Source organism: Sitophilus oryzae, unplaced genomic scaffold, assembly GCF_002938485.1.
Source record: "Sitophilus oryzae breed Bouriz unplaced genomic scaffold, Soryzae_2.0 scaffold_1532_pilon_pilon, whole genome shotgun sequence".
Taxonomy (NCBI): domain Eukaryota; kingdom Metazoa; phylum Arthropoda; class Insecta; order Coleoptera; family Curculionidae; genus Sitophilus; species Sitophilus oryzae.
In genome coordinates, this window is record NW_022146206.1 from 354,218 (window position 1) to 368,096 (window position 13,879).

The 13,879-nt window shown below is 31.2% G+C and overlaps 4 protein-coding genes and 1 long non-coding RNA gene across 7 annotated transcripts; 3 read left to right on the forward strand and 2 right to left on the reverse strand.

Moving 5' to 3' along the window:
- Positions 1-163: 163 nt before the first annotated feature.
- LOC115878805 (ring canal kelch homolog) lies at positions 164-6,306 on the reverse strand. The gene is made up of 12 exons (XM_030895409.1): positions 6,063-6,306; positions 5,723-5,884; positions 5,467-5,671; positions 5,216-5,412; positions 5,062-5,158; positions 4,777-5,009; positions 4,545-4,728; positions 4,211-4,492; positions 4,044-4,158; positions 3,747-3,844; positions 1,443-1,717; positions 164-179 (listed from the first exon to the last, which is right to left on the reverse strand). Exons 1-11 carry the CDS (start codon positions 6,104-6,106, stop codon positions 1,502-1,504), a joined length of 1,833 nt encoding a protein of 610 aa, XP_030751269.1. The 5' UTR covers positions 6,107-6,306; the 3' UTR covers positions 164-179; positions 1,443-1,501.
- Positions 6,307-7,312: 1,006 nt separating this feature from the next.
- On the forward strand, positions 7,313-7,877 carry LOC115878836. 2 transcript variants are annotated; one of them, XR_004049610.1, is made up of 3 exons: positions 7,313-7,402; positions 7,625-7,801; positions 7,860-7,877. It is a non-coding gene; the product is annotated as an uncharacterized LOC115878836 (long non-coding RNA). The 2 variants fall into 2 exon arrangements; XR_004049609.1 differs by lacking the exon at positions 7,313-7,402 and having other exon boundaries at positions 7,409-7,801.
- Positions 7,878-9,402: 1,525 nt separating this feature from the next.
- On the forward strand, positions 9,403-11,277 carry LOC115878837 (erlin-1-like). Its single transcript, XM_030895450.1, has 6 exons — positions 9,403-9,979; positions 10,038-10,118; positions 10,227-10,335; positions 10,437-10,588; positions 10,655-10,807; positions 10,864-11,277. The coding sequence occupies exons 1-6, from the start codon at positions 9,851-9,853 to the stop codon at positions 11,251-11,253; spliced, it is 1,014 nt and encodes a 337-aa protein (XP_030751310.1). The 5' UTR covers positions 9,403-9,850; the 3' UTR covers positions 11,254-11,277.
- A 309-nt stretch (positions 11,278-11,586) lies between these two features.
- On the forward strand, positions 11,587-12,667 carry LOC115878840 (AN1-type zinc finger protein 2A-like). The gene has a single exon (XM_030895455.1). The coding sequence runs from the start codon at positions 11,787-11,789 to the stop codon at positions 12,444-12,446; it is 660 nt and encodes a 219-aa protein (XP_030751315.1). The 5' UTR covers positions 11,587-11,786; the 3' UTR covers positions 12,447-12,667.
- LOC115878841 (cytidine deaminase-like) lies at positions 12,561-13,780 on the reverse strand. Of its 2 annotated transcripts, none has more exons than XM_030895456.1 (3): positions 13,518-13,780; positions 13,222-13,390; positions 12,561-13,171 (listed from the first exon to the last, which is right to left on the reverse strand). In XM_030895456.1, the coding sequence occupies exons 1-3, from the start codon at positions 13,570-13,572 to the stop codon at positions 12,937-12,939; spliced, it is 459 nt and encodes a 152-aa protein (XP_030751316.1). In that variant the 5' UTR covers positions 13,573-13,780; the 3' UTR covers positions 12,561-12,936. The 2 variants fall into 2 exon arrangements, with proteins under 2 accessions (XP_030751316.1, XP_030751317.1); XM_030895457.1 differs by having other exon boundaries at positions 13,438-13,550.
- Positions 13,781-13,879: the final 99 nt, after the last annotated feature.

A 13,879-nucleotide genomic window follows, 5' to 3' on the forward strand; every position in this document is an offset into this window, starting at 1 on the left:
GTCTAATATCCTCAATCGACTCGTAGATATTCTCCACCTGAATACTGTTGGCGTCGGGCTCGTTGCAAATCGGTTCGTAAATGTTTTCTGGGGCACCCTCCCTGGAAGAGACAGATGGCGCTCGGAAATCGTATCCCACGGCGCCCTCTGCGTTGCTGTTTTCTTCACAGTTAGCGTACCTAACAAATTTATAACATCTTTCAATCCTTGTATTATTGTACCAAAGGACAGTAGCAGCTAGTACTAAACAACTCTCTATCGACTAGACGGAGAAACGCGCATCGCCCAATGAAACTGTTTAATATATATCTATTCTGAGTATCATTCGGTGATTTTCGGTTATCTACGCAATACGCCATTAAATCGTCGACTCGAGGCACGGAACGACTTATCTCAGAGACATTACCTTTTACAAATTGTTATTAGACATCTGAATAGACGGCGTCGAGCAATATTCTTTTGAGTAGAGATAAGCGAATAAAAATACTATTTTAAAAAGTTCTTTCGCAGTCGAGTTATAACGTTTTATGAAAACATAAAATCCTACTTTTTCAAAAATTTCACTAAAACTTGCAAAACGCTTTGCATAAGTTTAAAAGTCCTTCAAAAACGCTCTTAAAAACTGGTAATAACTGTTTAATATCCATATACTATACCACTAAAAAAGCGGCGCCAAAAACGGTTAGGAAATGACAATCTATGATAATTTTGGCGAGGTCAAGTCCTAGACATCATTTACTTAGCCCTTACTCGTCTTTATTTTTTAATGACGCTTACCGCCAGTTGGCCTTAAGAAGCTTTTACTTTTTTTTATATTAAGCTATTTTTCGCAAACTACACATTACTGGGTATGTGTATGACAGGTTATATCAGAGTATGCCGATTTTCTGCTACTCGAGCTCACCACCACTTAACGGCTTGTGTAAGCGCGAAAACGTATTGTGTTTGGTGTATGCTTAATTCAAATTATTGAAGAAATTTTTGGTTTTGTGGTTCCAATAAAAATGTTGGGAGGTATTATTTGCTTCCCCATTACGTCGTGCTGGACTTGGTTTATTATAATGTTTACCAAATCTCTAGATTATCCATGATTAAGCTTAACACACACAATCATACTCTACTGCCAAGATAGTTAAGTCCGACTATGCCATTTGACATTTAATTGGCAAAAACGTAGACAATATTATACAAAGAACAAAATTTCACAAATATGCCCCTCACATACTTGTTTTCGCGGAAACAGAGATTTATGACATACACTATATACATACCCAACCAAGAAAATTATGTTCAATGTCGCAAAAATTATATACAAAATCTAGTAATTATGTATTCTTGTACCCTCCCTCTTTTAGACCTAACGAGCCGCCACTGAAATCAACAGCAGAAAAGTTAAAAAAAAGTTAAAAGTTTAAAATTTCGTTTAAATAAATGATACACACCTGCCAGCCATCGAAACCAATTGCGTAGCCACGGTCCCGCCGCCAACAGAGTCCGACTTTCAAATGGGCTTATCGATGACGGCCACGCCGGCATAGCTGCGGCCGATGCCCATGCAACTGGGCAGCATATTCCACGAATCCGTCTTCGGGTTGTAGACTTCGACCGAGGCCAGGTTGCTGCAACCGTCGTCGCCGCCCACCACGTACAACAGTCCGTTCAGCGCCACCACGCCTGCGTTCCGGCGGCACAGGGCCATGTCACTTATAGGCATCCACTGAAAATAAGACGGATTCGTTAGTAAATTAAAGATGGACAAAACCAACATTGTCCAGCCCCGTCTACACATAACTTTTTACAATCAGTTTTGTCTGTCGTTAAAACGAAAGAGTGTCAAGAGTAATAGAGTTTCTACTCGAGAATTTTGACTTTAGTCGAGACAGGAAATAGATACTCAACGCTTTGAGAGCTCGAGAAATCAATTCCGTGCACTGGGTAACTAAAAACCACACGCACAAAATAGTGCGTCAAGCATACTATGTAGCTCTTAAGCTGGATTTATAAACTCGGGAGTTGAGGTTCAGTTGCCGTTTAAAATGTTCAACACTATGAAATGAACGCGCGCATTTATAAAGTCAGTTGGTCGAGAAGTTGGCAGTTCGTTTTACGTTCAGCGGAGTTCAAAGATGGTCAATGTTTATGTCGGCAGTTGCGGGCAGTTGGCGACCGCTGGCGACGTTCGGCGACAGCCAATGAATAAGCGCCTGTCGATCACGTGAAGCACAGTACGCCGATGCATTGGAAAATGACCCTTATTGTTGTTTCATTATTTCTGTTAATGTAATGTTTATATTTTGCGTAATCGTGGATTACTGTGTTTGAACTTTGACAAATACCAAAAGTATTTTTAAATCGAAAGAAAAACGTTCAAAATTTTCACAATTCCAAACCTAACCTACAACCGAAACTGACAGTTTATAAATGCAAAAATTGGCAAAAATATTGAACCTCAACTGCCGCGAACGTCCAACTGCAACTGAACCTCAACTGAACGCCAACTTCGGAGTTTATAAATCCAGCTTTAGAATAAAAAACTTGTGAATTTTGTTTAAGTACAAACCTAAGTATGTACTAGGATGTATTTCAGGAAAATATTTTAACTTGCGTAGCCACGTAGCCAAGTGTGAGTGAATCGAGATGATTTTCTTTTAAATTGAACACCCTGTATATTATTGCAATTTGTGCTTCCTTTCAGATCACTTTACATAATCCTAAGATATGAGTAAATATATTTCGGTAGTTTCAGAAATATTAATAAATAAATAAAAAATGTAGTATATTTTCCAGCCTTCCTTAAAAAAGTTATTAAAAATACAAGAACTGTCCTGAAATCAAAACTGTATTAGGTATTTGATTTAGATGGTCTGTAATAACTTTGCTCTAAATATAGTAATCGTAAATCATACAGGATGTTCAAAATTCTAGGCCAAATTTTCTAAATATAAATTAATTTTTCTTCGTTTTTTTTTAATAGAACATCCTGTATATTATTTTTTCAATAGATGGAGAATTAAAAAATGAACATTTTTTGTTTTTACAGTATTCCAAAATTTTTAACAGGTTCGCAGATATTCGCGGTTTTATATTTCATATGGCATTCCACAATAAATTTTTATCAAAGCCACCCAATGATTTTTCTCTCGTATTTTACTCTTTAAAGAGCCATATGAAATAATAGTTCGTGTATCTGCGAAACCATTAAAAATTTTGAAATGCTTTAAATACAAAAAATGTTCATTTTTTAACTCTACATCTATTGAAAAAATAATATACTGGGTGTTCCATTAAAAAAAACAGAAAAATTATTTTATATTTTAGAAAGTTTAGCATAGAATTTTGAACACCCTGTCTGATTTAAGATTATGATATTTATAGCAAAGTAAGTATAGACCATCTAAAGTAAATACCTAATATAGTTAATATAGTTAGTTTTGATTTCAGAACAGGTTCTTGTATTTATAATAATTTTTTTAAGGAAGTTTAAAAAATATAGATTTTTTATTTATTTATTAATATCTCTGAAATTATCGAAATATGTTTACTCATATCTTAGGATTATGAAAAGTGATCTGAAAGGAAATCAAAAATGCAATAATATACAGGGCGTTCATTTTAAAAAATATCATCCCGATCCACTCACACTTTTTTGAGCCACCCTAAGTTAAAATATTTTTCTGAAATACATTTTCGTACATACTTTAGGTTTGCACTTAAACAAACCCAAAAATGTGTAATAAAGTACAAACCTGATCTTTGAGTGGGTCATATGTTTCAACTGATTTTCTTACTAATGGACCATCATGACCACCAACAGCATATAGAATTCCATCTAATACGCCAACACCTATTTAATTAGAGAAACAAAATCTTATGTTTCTTGTGATAGAGAAAAATGTAATGCAATAAAATATATTTGGCAAAGAAAAAATAACAATTCAAAATTGAAATAATATTGCAAAATATCAAGTTATATTTTTATAGAAATTATGATAATTCAAAAAAATATATGTATATTAAAAAACTTCATGCGACTCCATATTTACCTGCACCACTTCTTCTAAAACACATATCAGGTACAGATCTCCAATTATCAGTCTCAGGATTATAGCACTCTACAGAACTTAAACATTGTCTAGATGCACCGTCATACCCTCCAACCTAACATATCAAACACATAATCAATTAAATTCAATCATATTTAAACACTTACAGCATATAATAAACCATTTAGCACTCCTACGCCCACACTACTTCTTCGAGTAGACATGGCAGCTATGGACTTCCACTTCTGAGTGTTGAGATCGAACACTTCAGCTGTATTTAGTCCTGTAGACCCATCAAAACCACCTACAGCATAAATACTGTTGTTCAACACAGCAACTCCTAAAGTAGATCTCCTTGCTTCCATGCATTCACAGCTAGTCCAGAGGTCATGAGAGGCATCATACACATCTACTGTTTTAACACGGAGAGATCCATTAAAACCGCCAACCTAAAAGAAAAATGTGTTAATTGTATTTTCTAGAAAAATATACTATACATACTGCATAGACTTTTCCTCCAATAACTGCCAAACCAGCTCTACATCTCCTTGTAGGCATCTCAGCAACTTGGTACCATCTTTCTTCTTTAAAATCATAACATTCTACACTTCTGATAGCTTTTGGTGCCTGACCACCTACTACTAACAGTACTTTAGGTAGTCCAACAGGTTGTCTTGGCTTTGTCCTAGAGATTAATTTATTATTTTAAATACTAACTAATAAATCAACTTACCTTGGTGTTCTGATTGTAATTTTAGTATCACCTTTTAACAAATGAAATTTTAAAGCTTCTATATAATAATCTTTGCATTGTAGATCAGCTTTTAAAAGTGGTTCTTCTTCAACTCTTTGGACTAGATAGTCTTGAGACATCAGAGGAAGTCTTACATGTTCCATTAGAGAAGCAAGATGCTTTTGGCGATTTTCCACATCATGGTGTACCCAAGCAATAACACATTCAAATACCTAAAGAACATAATTAATCCACCAATTAAATACAAAGATAAAACCTAAATACTTTTTCCTCAGATGGGACTGTTAGTCTATCACTGCTGATCAGTTTTGAAACTTGCTGTTGAGATAAGGTCAAAAATTCTTCACATTCTACTACTTCCCTAAATAAGAAAATTCTATTATGAGCTAAAAGCTTACTAAATTTCTATTTCACTTACGGAAAATTCAATTCAATATAACTCTCTGCATTAGACAAAAGATCTAGACATCCATGTAAATCTGCAAAAGCTCTTATTCCCAAACAATTTGTAGGGTGCAGCTGAGATTGTAAAAAATCACAGCACGCATCTCTAACATCAGTAAGTTGCAGTAAATGAGCTGCTGGAAGAAGTACTTGAACATTTTCTTCAGTAACCTAATAAATTTTCATAATCAACAGGAGTTAAAATTTAGACAATCATTCCTTTACATGAACTTCAGAAGTATAAGAATATTCAACCAGTAACTCTAAAGCGTAATGATCAACCTCCTGTATAACAATTCGGTCTTGTCTACTTTCTTCAAAGCTAGAAAACATTGCATAGAAATATGGTGAACAAGCTGCCAATACCATCTTGTGAGCAGGAATTTCTACAGAGTTAGCAACTAATGTAACGTCGCATAACAGTTTTTGTCTAGAAATGTATCGATTAATATCTACTCATATGTGATCAGTAATATATTACTTTCTCATAGAATTCATTATTTCAAAAGCTTTCTGTGTATGTAAAAGGTTTTTATATGGTCTTCTCTCCCTATATGATATTTGCCTTTGACAATTCTGCGAAACATGCTTTTGGGAACTCTCATCTAATGAATTTTGACTCGCACACCTTAATAGCAGACAACTAAAAAAGAAATTTAAAAAAAATACATGTACATACCTATATACAATAATATATAATAAATGTTTAAACATTATTAGATATCATACTGGCTATTTATTATTATATAATTCTATAATTTAAACTTTAATAAAATAATTCAATTTCAAAGACATAATTACGTCTCTTTTTTCAACTTTACCTGCCCTGTCTTTCCATAAAACCCTCTTGATTATCTTGATCCATTGTTCAAAATTCTCCACAAGTACGTCGCTGTTTATTATGAAGCTCTCCTCAATACATTTTTCTATTAACACAACAATTACAAGTCCTAATTTATCCCAAACATAGACAGAAAAACAAATCTTTATTAGATCCAGTAGCAGCAAAATGGAAGGGAGAGCGACAGCTGCAGGAAATAAGACAGCTGTCACACTTTTGTAGCTGTGTTTTGTATATGGAGTGTAGAGGTAAGGAGAAATAACTCTTATGGGACTTTTATTGAAAAAGTGGTCACAAAACGGGAAGAATAAGGGTTCGCCAAATGACCACAGTGGCGCTAAAAACGCATAAATCTAAAAAATGAAAAGTAACCATAGATAAGAGAATAAAAATAAATATAACCAAACATTACCCAAAAAAAGTTTTGTTTTTATTTTTTAGAATATAAAATAATTATTGTTTATCAATATTTTGTGCTTTATTTATTATTTAACAATGGTTAAAGTGTGTGTGGTGCGAAGTTGGTTGAATAGCTGATGGAAAAATAAAGAACAAAGGCAAAGCCTGTAAAATACATAATTATAATTCAGTATTGTATTATTTGTATTAAATGTAAAAATTAGAGTCAATCAAAAGTTTAGTAAACATTTTTCCCTTGTATTTTTCGTAAGATTATTGACATACATGTTACAAAGTATATTTGTACAATCCATTCTATAAAGTTACAACCTGAATAAAATTTATTTTTAATGACTTTAAAGTTTGACAGACATGCACAAATTGTTGGCATTTTTTTAAACAAATAAAAGTAGGAAATAAATAAAGTTGTAGGTACTTTCAAGAAATATAGTTAACTGTAAGTGCTGTATTTTAATAATCTATCAAAAATCAAAATCATCAGGATAATATTAGGTATTGATTTTCAAACAAGAATTAGATTACAGCGATGGTCAAAAGCATTTAGATATTGCTTTGAAATCTACAGATAAGGTATGGCAGTTTCGTTTTAAAGAACAAGATGTTAAAGTTTATGATAAAATTGTCATCAGAAATACTGTCCACTTGCAGTATTTACATAGGAAAATGTTGGAGGATGAAGCTCTACCTACTGCCTCAGGTTAATTTAAATTCTGAGTTGCAACAACAGCAACAAGCAAGAAGGGCACCATTAAATGAATATTATACACATAAGTATTATTATACAAAGAAAAGTAATGTTATACAATAAATATTAACATTTTGTAGAGCAACAACACAATAAAAAACCAAAATATGAACACCAGCAACTAAAACAGGAACCATTAAATGAATATTACACACGTAAGTACAATTTGATCGATCGAATAAAAAACGGCGTCAGCGATGCCTATGAAATGAAGATTGCTGTCATTTTATATGTAAAATGATATGGAGAATGTCATCGAGATGTTCATTTCCAAGCCCACTGGACGCCGTGTTTTTTCGATCATACAGTATTATTATACACATAAATAATAATATTATACACATAAACATCCCTTGATAAAGATCAACATTTTGTAGAGCAATAACAGCATCAAATAATGGAAATAATGGACCCTACTGCTCAAATCAAAAACAAAATTTCATCATTACCACTTTATTGGTTATATCAATAAAAGAAATTATTGAGTTTATGAGTCTAGATCCTACAAGCAAGCAATCTATCACATAATTTTAAATGAAGATTTATCTATTATAGTATGTATAAACACTTTGCATCTTTTATTCAATGTTGTAATGAATTAACAAATTGCAGGTAATTTATTCTAATAACAAAAAAAAACTTTGGATCAAAAAATATTTTCTTCTGATGAGGTTTATGAATATTAAAGTCTGTTGAAGTTTGGCCATTATGTGTTGGTATACAATTTATTTATGATGTTACAGTAGTTAACCGATCATCCGAGTACGAAACATGTTTAAAATCCACTATTCTTAATGAATGGCAACTACCAACTTGAGAGGAAGCTAAGAGAAAGGTTCAATTGGGTGGACTACAAGGAAAAGGGACATATACATGAGGATCTGGAAGGGCTATAACATTACGTCTCAAGCCATGGGACAATAGGAAACGAAATTCAAAGGAAAATATTACAATACGTTGGATGCAAATTATAGTGCAAAGAATTGAGAAAAAGAATTATTAAAAGTAGTTATTGTTACGATAGTTAAACCATCCGACTACCAAATATATTTAAAATCCACTATTCTGAATGAATAGCAACTACCAACTTGAGAGGAAGCTGCGAGAACGATTCTATTGGGTGAACTACAAGGAAGACATGAGCATCTGGAAGGGCTATAAAATTATATTATTTCACGTTTCAAGCCATGTTGGAATAGCTGGGAGTGAAAAAGAAGATAATACTGCACACCATTCTTGTCTAGAAGTAGTTGATATTAAGGTAGTTAAACCATCCTACTATCGAACATTTAAAATCCACTATTCTGAATGAATGGCAACTACGATGGGGCAAAACGTAAATAAATACTTGTACAGTATAAAATTATATTATATTGGCTTAATTTTTATACTAAATAAAGTGTGTTACGTTATTTTAGACCTGCATTATATTTATTTAAATCCCATATCATCAATTAAACTTTTAATAAAGTTTTCCTAATTATTATTAATATTAATTTCAAACTAAAGCTTTTTCATCTTGAATGAGATTTACAGAAATAACTTATGAGAAAAAATAAAAAAGAGGCTCAGTCTATTGCTTCTGAATAATTGATAATAAAACCACATGTTGACTTACTTTTATACTAAATAAATGTGGGTATGAAGTTATTTTAAAGCTGCATTATATTTATTTTAAACCCATCACCAATTATTACCTTAAATAATTTTTTTTCTTAATTATAATTAACATTAATTTTAAGCTAAAACGATCAGAATAATGTTTTCGTCGTCTTGAATGACATTTGCGAAATAACTTATGAGAGCAATAAAAAAAGAGCCTAGTCTATTGCTGCTGAATAAAAATCTGTAATTTATTTCATGTGACATAAAAATAAATTTGTATTTTTTTGAAACCTGCGGCTTCTCGTATATGATTCACGTCAAATATTTATGTCTTTTGAATCAGCTGTTCTAAAAATGTTCGGCGCATGTCTTATATTTTAGGTTTTTGCTACAGCAGCGCCATCCTAATTCTTCCCTTTTTTTGACCATTTTTTAATGCACGGAGTTGTTTCTCCTATAGTTTTGTAGTAAAGAGAGTTTTTGCACTTTTTTGTCTTCGCTAACCGTATATTTTCTGCTTCAAAACCAAAGAGGTTCAAAACACACTTCAAAAGTTAAATATTAAATTGTGTAATTTTTGATTTTTATTTTGCTTTATCAAACTGATATTTTAAGCGCGATTGTGTTTATGTTCTGTTAGTTTAATTCGATTTGATGTGATATTTGCAGTGATATGGCAACCGTGGGCAACCTGTGATGGCAACACAATGACGTTTGACGTTTGTACACAAACATAACCTATCTTTTTTGTTTACTTTTTTGCAATTTTCATTATCAAAGATTTATTCACAGGATTTATTAGGAGTTCGGCGTGCTCCGACGTACTATCCTTTTTGTCTATAATTATCAAGAAAAAATATACAGTACTTTTATGTGTTATTATTGATTTACACATGTTGACGTGGTTTTAATGATTTTCGATACTATTTCAGTAAAACAGTGAATGAATTTATATCTAAATAACATGTAAAATTCTTATTCATTATTATTCAAGCATTATGCCGCTGATAAGTTATAACGCTTTATTTGAGCACGCTATTATTGGAAGTGTTTTAACAACCATATTTTTAATATTTAATTATTCTCTACACAAAATTGAAGAGGGCCATGTTGGTATATACTTTCGAGTAAGTTGCTTAAATGTTTGTTAAAAATAGATTACTTAAATGAATTACAATTTTATAGGGTGGTGCATTATTACCATCAATGACTCATCCTGGATACCATATGATGATTCCAATTATTACATCTTATAAAAGTGTTCAAGTAATTATTTACACCTTATTTTCAGAAACATTAGATGTATATTACCCAGATTTTAAATTATTTGTCTCTAGATTATCCATAAGAATGTTTAAATATTTTATTTTTTAGGTAACTTTACAAACAGATGAAGTCACAAATGTTCCATGTGGAACTAGTGGTGGTGTCATGATATATTTTGATCGAATTGAAGTAGTAAACTATTTAAATATTAACAGTGGTAAATATTGTTCATTTCTTATTATTTTATATTTATAAGTTTAATATTTTTATGCTGTCTACTGATTTTTTAAGCTATACTGTTATAACATTTTTTTGCAGTCATGGATATTGTTAGAAATTATACTGCTGATTATGATAAAACATTAATTTTTAATAAAGTACATCATGAGCTTAATCAGTTTTGTAGTATACACAATTTACATGAGGTATATATTAATCTTTTTGATCAAATTGATGAAAATCTAAAACAGGTAACAAATATATTTTGTAAGAGAAATGAACATGGGAGAAAATTATTTGTTTACATCATTTTATAGGCTTTACAAAGAGACTTGTTAGAAATGGCCCCTGGATTAATAATTCAAGCTGTTAGAGTTACAAAACCAAAAATTCCAGAACCTATTAGGAAAAATTATGAACTAATGGAGGGAGAAAAAACTAAACTACTTATATCCATTGAGCATCAGAAGGTAAATGAACATTAAACATTATATTGTATTTAAAATATACACACATTAATGTTTAGGTGGTAGAAAAAGATGCTGAAACTGATAGGAAACGAGCATTAATTGAAGCTGAGAAGGAGGCACAAGTTGCAAAAATTCAGTTTGAACAGAAAATTATGGAAAAGGAATCTTTGCAACATATTTCTCAAATTGAAGATGAGATGCATTTAGCAAGAGAAAAAGCTCAAGCTGATGCTGAATTCTATAAAATGAAACAACAAGCAGAAGTCAATAAATTACTCTTTACCAAAGAATATATTGAATTAAAAAAATATAGCTCTCTAGCAAGCAATACGAAGGTATATTTTGGCACTGATATCCCTCAAACTTTTATTGGAGATATCTGCCACAAAAGCACTTTAAAAGATGAAGTTTTGCATAACAATATTCAAAATATATCAGAGGAATAAATCTGTACAAATAATTAAATATATAAATATATTAAAATAAATTGTTATTAAAATATATGTTATAATTCCATATATTGAATCATTTTTTTTACCTTTTCCTTTTACCACATAACAAGAATAAAAGGTAATTTTTTTATCTGATTTTGCATTATCGATAGTATCTGATATCGGATATTGATACGTGTTGATACGCTCTTACTACTAGATCATATATGTACATACATTTTATATATGATCAAATAATTCCAAAATATGCTGACAAGCAACTGACAACTGACATTTAGATGTCATATCATGACATGACAAACAAATTTTTAGTAAATAAATCACACCACAGAATATACTAACGAAAAATCACACATTTGCAAATTACTTTGTCATCGGTCGTACTAGAATTATCAAGAACTATTTTGAAACTATAAATACGAAGAACATATTTTTCATTAATCAGTTATTGTCAAATTGTCTAGTTAGTCAAGAAATAGATTATAAGTGCTACTACGTCTTTAGAGTGATTAATGTGATTTTAAAATATGGAATTGCCTCATTTAGGAAAACATTGCTCAAAATTAAACTGCAATAAGCTAGACTTTCTACCGATAAAATGTGATGCCTGCAATTTGTTGTTCTGTGATGAACATTTTAGATACACTACACATAACTGCAAAAGAGCTTATCAAAAAGACAACCAAGTGCCAGTATGTCCATTGTGTAACATTCCAATACCTGTACAAAAAGGTCAACATCCTGATTATGTGGTAGGTTCCCACATCGATTCTGACTGTCAAAGTGATCCAGCAAAATCAAGACGACGAGTTTTTACAAATAAGTGCTCTTATAAGAGGTGCAAGAATAAGGAAGTTATTCCAGTGATTTGTAATGAGTGTGCATTAAATTTTTGTTTAAAGCATCGCCATCCTGCAGACCATACATGTGAAGGAAGGGGTGCTAAAAGAAAATGGATTTTTGATGCGCAACCAAATCATACAGTTTCTGAAACTATCCAAGGTTCATTAAGTGAAGATGAAGCATTAGCAAAGGCTTTAGCACTCTCAATGCAGGACAATGGTCCTTGCAATAAGAAAACACAGGAAGAATTAGATTTAGCCTTAGCAAGACAGCTCCAAAGTGCTGAAGCACAAGCAACAACTGCTTCAAGAACATCTAGGAATGATAGATGTAATGTTTCCTAGCTATTTACAGCAATTCCTGTGCTTCATTTAAATCATAAAACTAAGAAAATCACTGCTACCTTAGAATGTTGAGAAGAGCTTACAATTTCTAAAAGTAATAGAAAACATATTCTGACCAAGCTTTTTTATTGTACAAATTAGAGATTATATATAATTACAGCTTTTAATAGTGATATATACAAAAACACGTTCTGCTACAATGTTAAGATTATTATTATTCACCCATAAAAATAGGTAAAAAGCAAATAGACTGATATCAAAAAATGTTTACTTTAATGATGTATATTTTTATTAATATTGATTAGTATAAGTTAAAAAATTATATTGTAGATTTTTTATATATGCAATATTATTATTACATAGTTGGAGATCTTAATTTATATTACTGGAAATTAATTTAAATCTTGTAAAATACTGTTAAAACATGACAAAATATATACATACATTTCTTTTTTTTTATTTTATTTCATGTCATAGTCATGCAAATATATCATTCAAAAGTTTTGTCCGTAGTTTGGAACTGAAAAGGTAAAATTTCATTTAGATTAGTAACCAATACATCCTCATGCCCAGGTCTAGAAATAAAAACGTCTACATTTCCAAATTCAGACATAAATTGACGACATGCTCCGCAGGGCATTGTAAAGTGGTCCTTTTGAGAGGCGACAACAGCCACAGCTTCAAATTGTCTTTTTCCTTGACTTATCGCTTTACTATATGCACATCTAAATCAAGAAAAAAATGTATGCAAGTTAACTTTAAGAAAAAATATTACCTTTCAGCACATATGCCAACAGGGAAGGCACTATTTTCAATATTGCAGCCTGCTGTAACTGACCCATCAGCACATAGAACTGCTGATCCAACTTTAAAATTGCTATAAGGGCAATAAGCGTTTTCCCTGGCTTCTGTAGCTTGTTTAATGATGCTTTGATATTTGCTTTCTAAAAAATGTTCATATTAAAAGGGTATTTACCTGTGCTTATATTACCAATTATCTGAAATAACATTGGGTAATAATTAAATATTACATAACCATTTTGATTATCTCTCAAACAAAAATACACTTGCCTAAGGATTTCAAATTCTGAATATTAGGAGACAAATTTCTCTTACAGTTTGACATCTTGTAGTTAATGATTCTTTAATTTTCAACTCAAACAAAACAATAAATTTAAATTATATAATTATCTATATAAACGTTATCGGCATTAAGCGTAATTAATATACTTCTAATAAAAATGTAAAATAGTTGATACGACTTAAAAGTTTAATCCCATGCCAGGGGTGAATTAAAAAGATAAACCTAACATACTTACAATAAAATTGGTAATCTTTAAAAAAAGCACTTATGAAATATCAATAAATGGTTATATCAAATTAAAATAACATAGAAAGTTTAATTGGTCTTAAACCATATCACTATATCACAA

Excerpts from the sequence above, each read along its gene's own strand:
- LOC115878805 (XM_030895409.1), bottom strand. The coding sequence starts at position 6,106 with ATGGATCAAGATAATCAAGAGGGTTTTATGGAAAGACAGGGCAG. Across the intron at positions 5,010-5,061 it reads CAGTCCCATCTGAGGAAAAA|GTATTTGAATGTGTTATTGC; the intron begins GTATTTAGGTTT and ends TATGTTCTTTAG. Across the intron at positions 3,845-4,043 it reads TTTTAGAAGAAGTGGTGCAG|GTGTTGGCGTATTAGATGGA; the intron begins GTAAATATGGAG and ends CTAATTAAATAG.
- LOC115878837 (XM_030895450.1), top strand. The coding sequence starts at position 9,851 with ATGCCGCTGATAAGTTATAACGCTTTATTTGAGCACGCTATTATTGGA. Across the intron at positions 9,980-10,037 it reads ATGTTGGTATATACTTTCGA|GGTGGTGCATTATTACCATC; the intron begins GTAAGTTGCTTA and ends ACAATTTTATAG. Across the intron at positions 10,119-10,226 it reads CATCTTATAAAAGTGTTCAA|GTAACTTTACAAACAGATGA; the intron begins GTAATTATTTAC and ends TTTATTTTTTAG.
- LOC115878840 (XM_030895455.1), top strand. The coding sequence starts at position 11,787 with ATGGAATTGCCTCATTTAGGAAAACATTGCTCAAAATTAAACTGCAAT.
- LOC115878841 (XM_030895456.1), bottom strand. The coding sequence starts at position 13,572 with ATGTCAAACTGTAAGAGAAATTTGTCTCCTAATATTCAGAATTTGAAA. Across the intron at positions 13,391-13,517 it reads TCAGAATTTGAAATCCTTAG|AAAGCAAATATCAAAGCATC; the intron begins GCAAGTGTATTT and ends AACATTTTTTAG. Across the intron at positions 13,172-13,221 it reads GTTGGCATATGTGCTGAAAG|ATGTGCATATAGTAAAGCGA; the intron begins GTAATATTTTTT and ends TTCTTGATTTAG.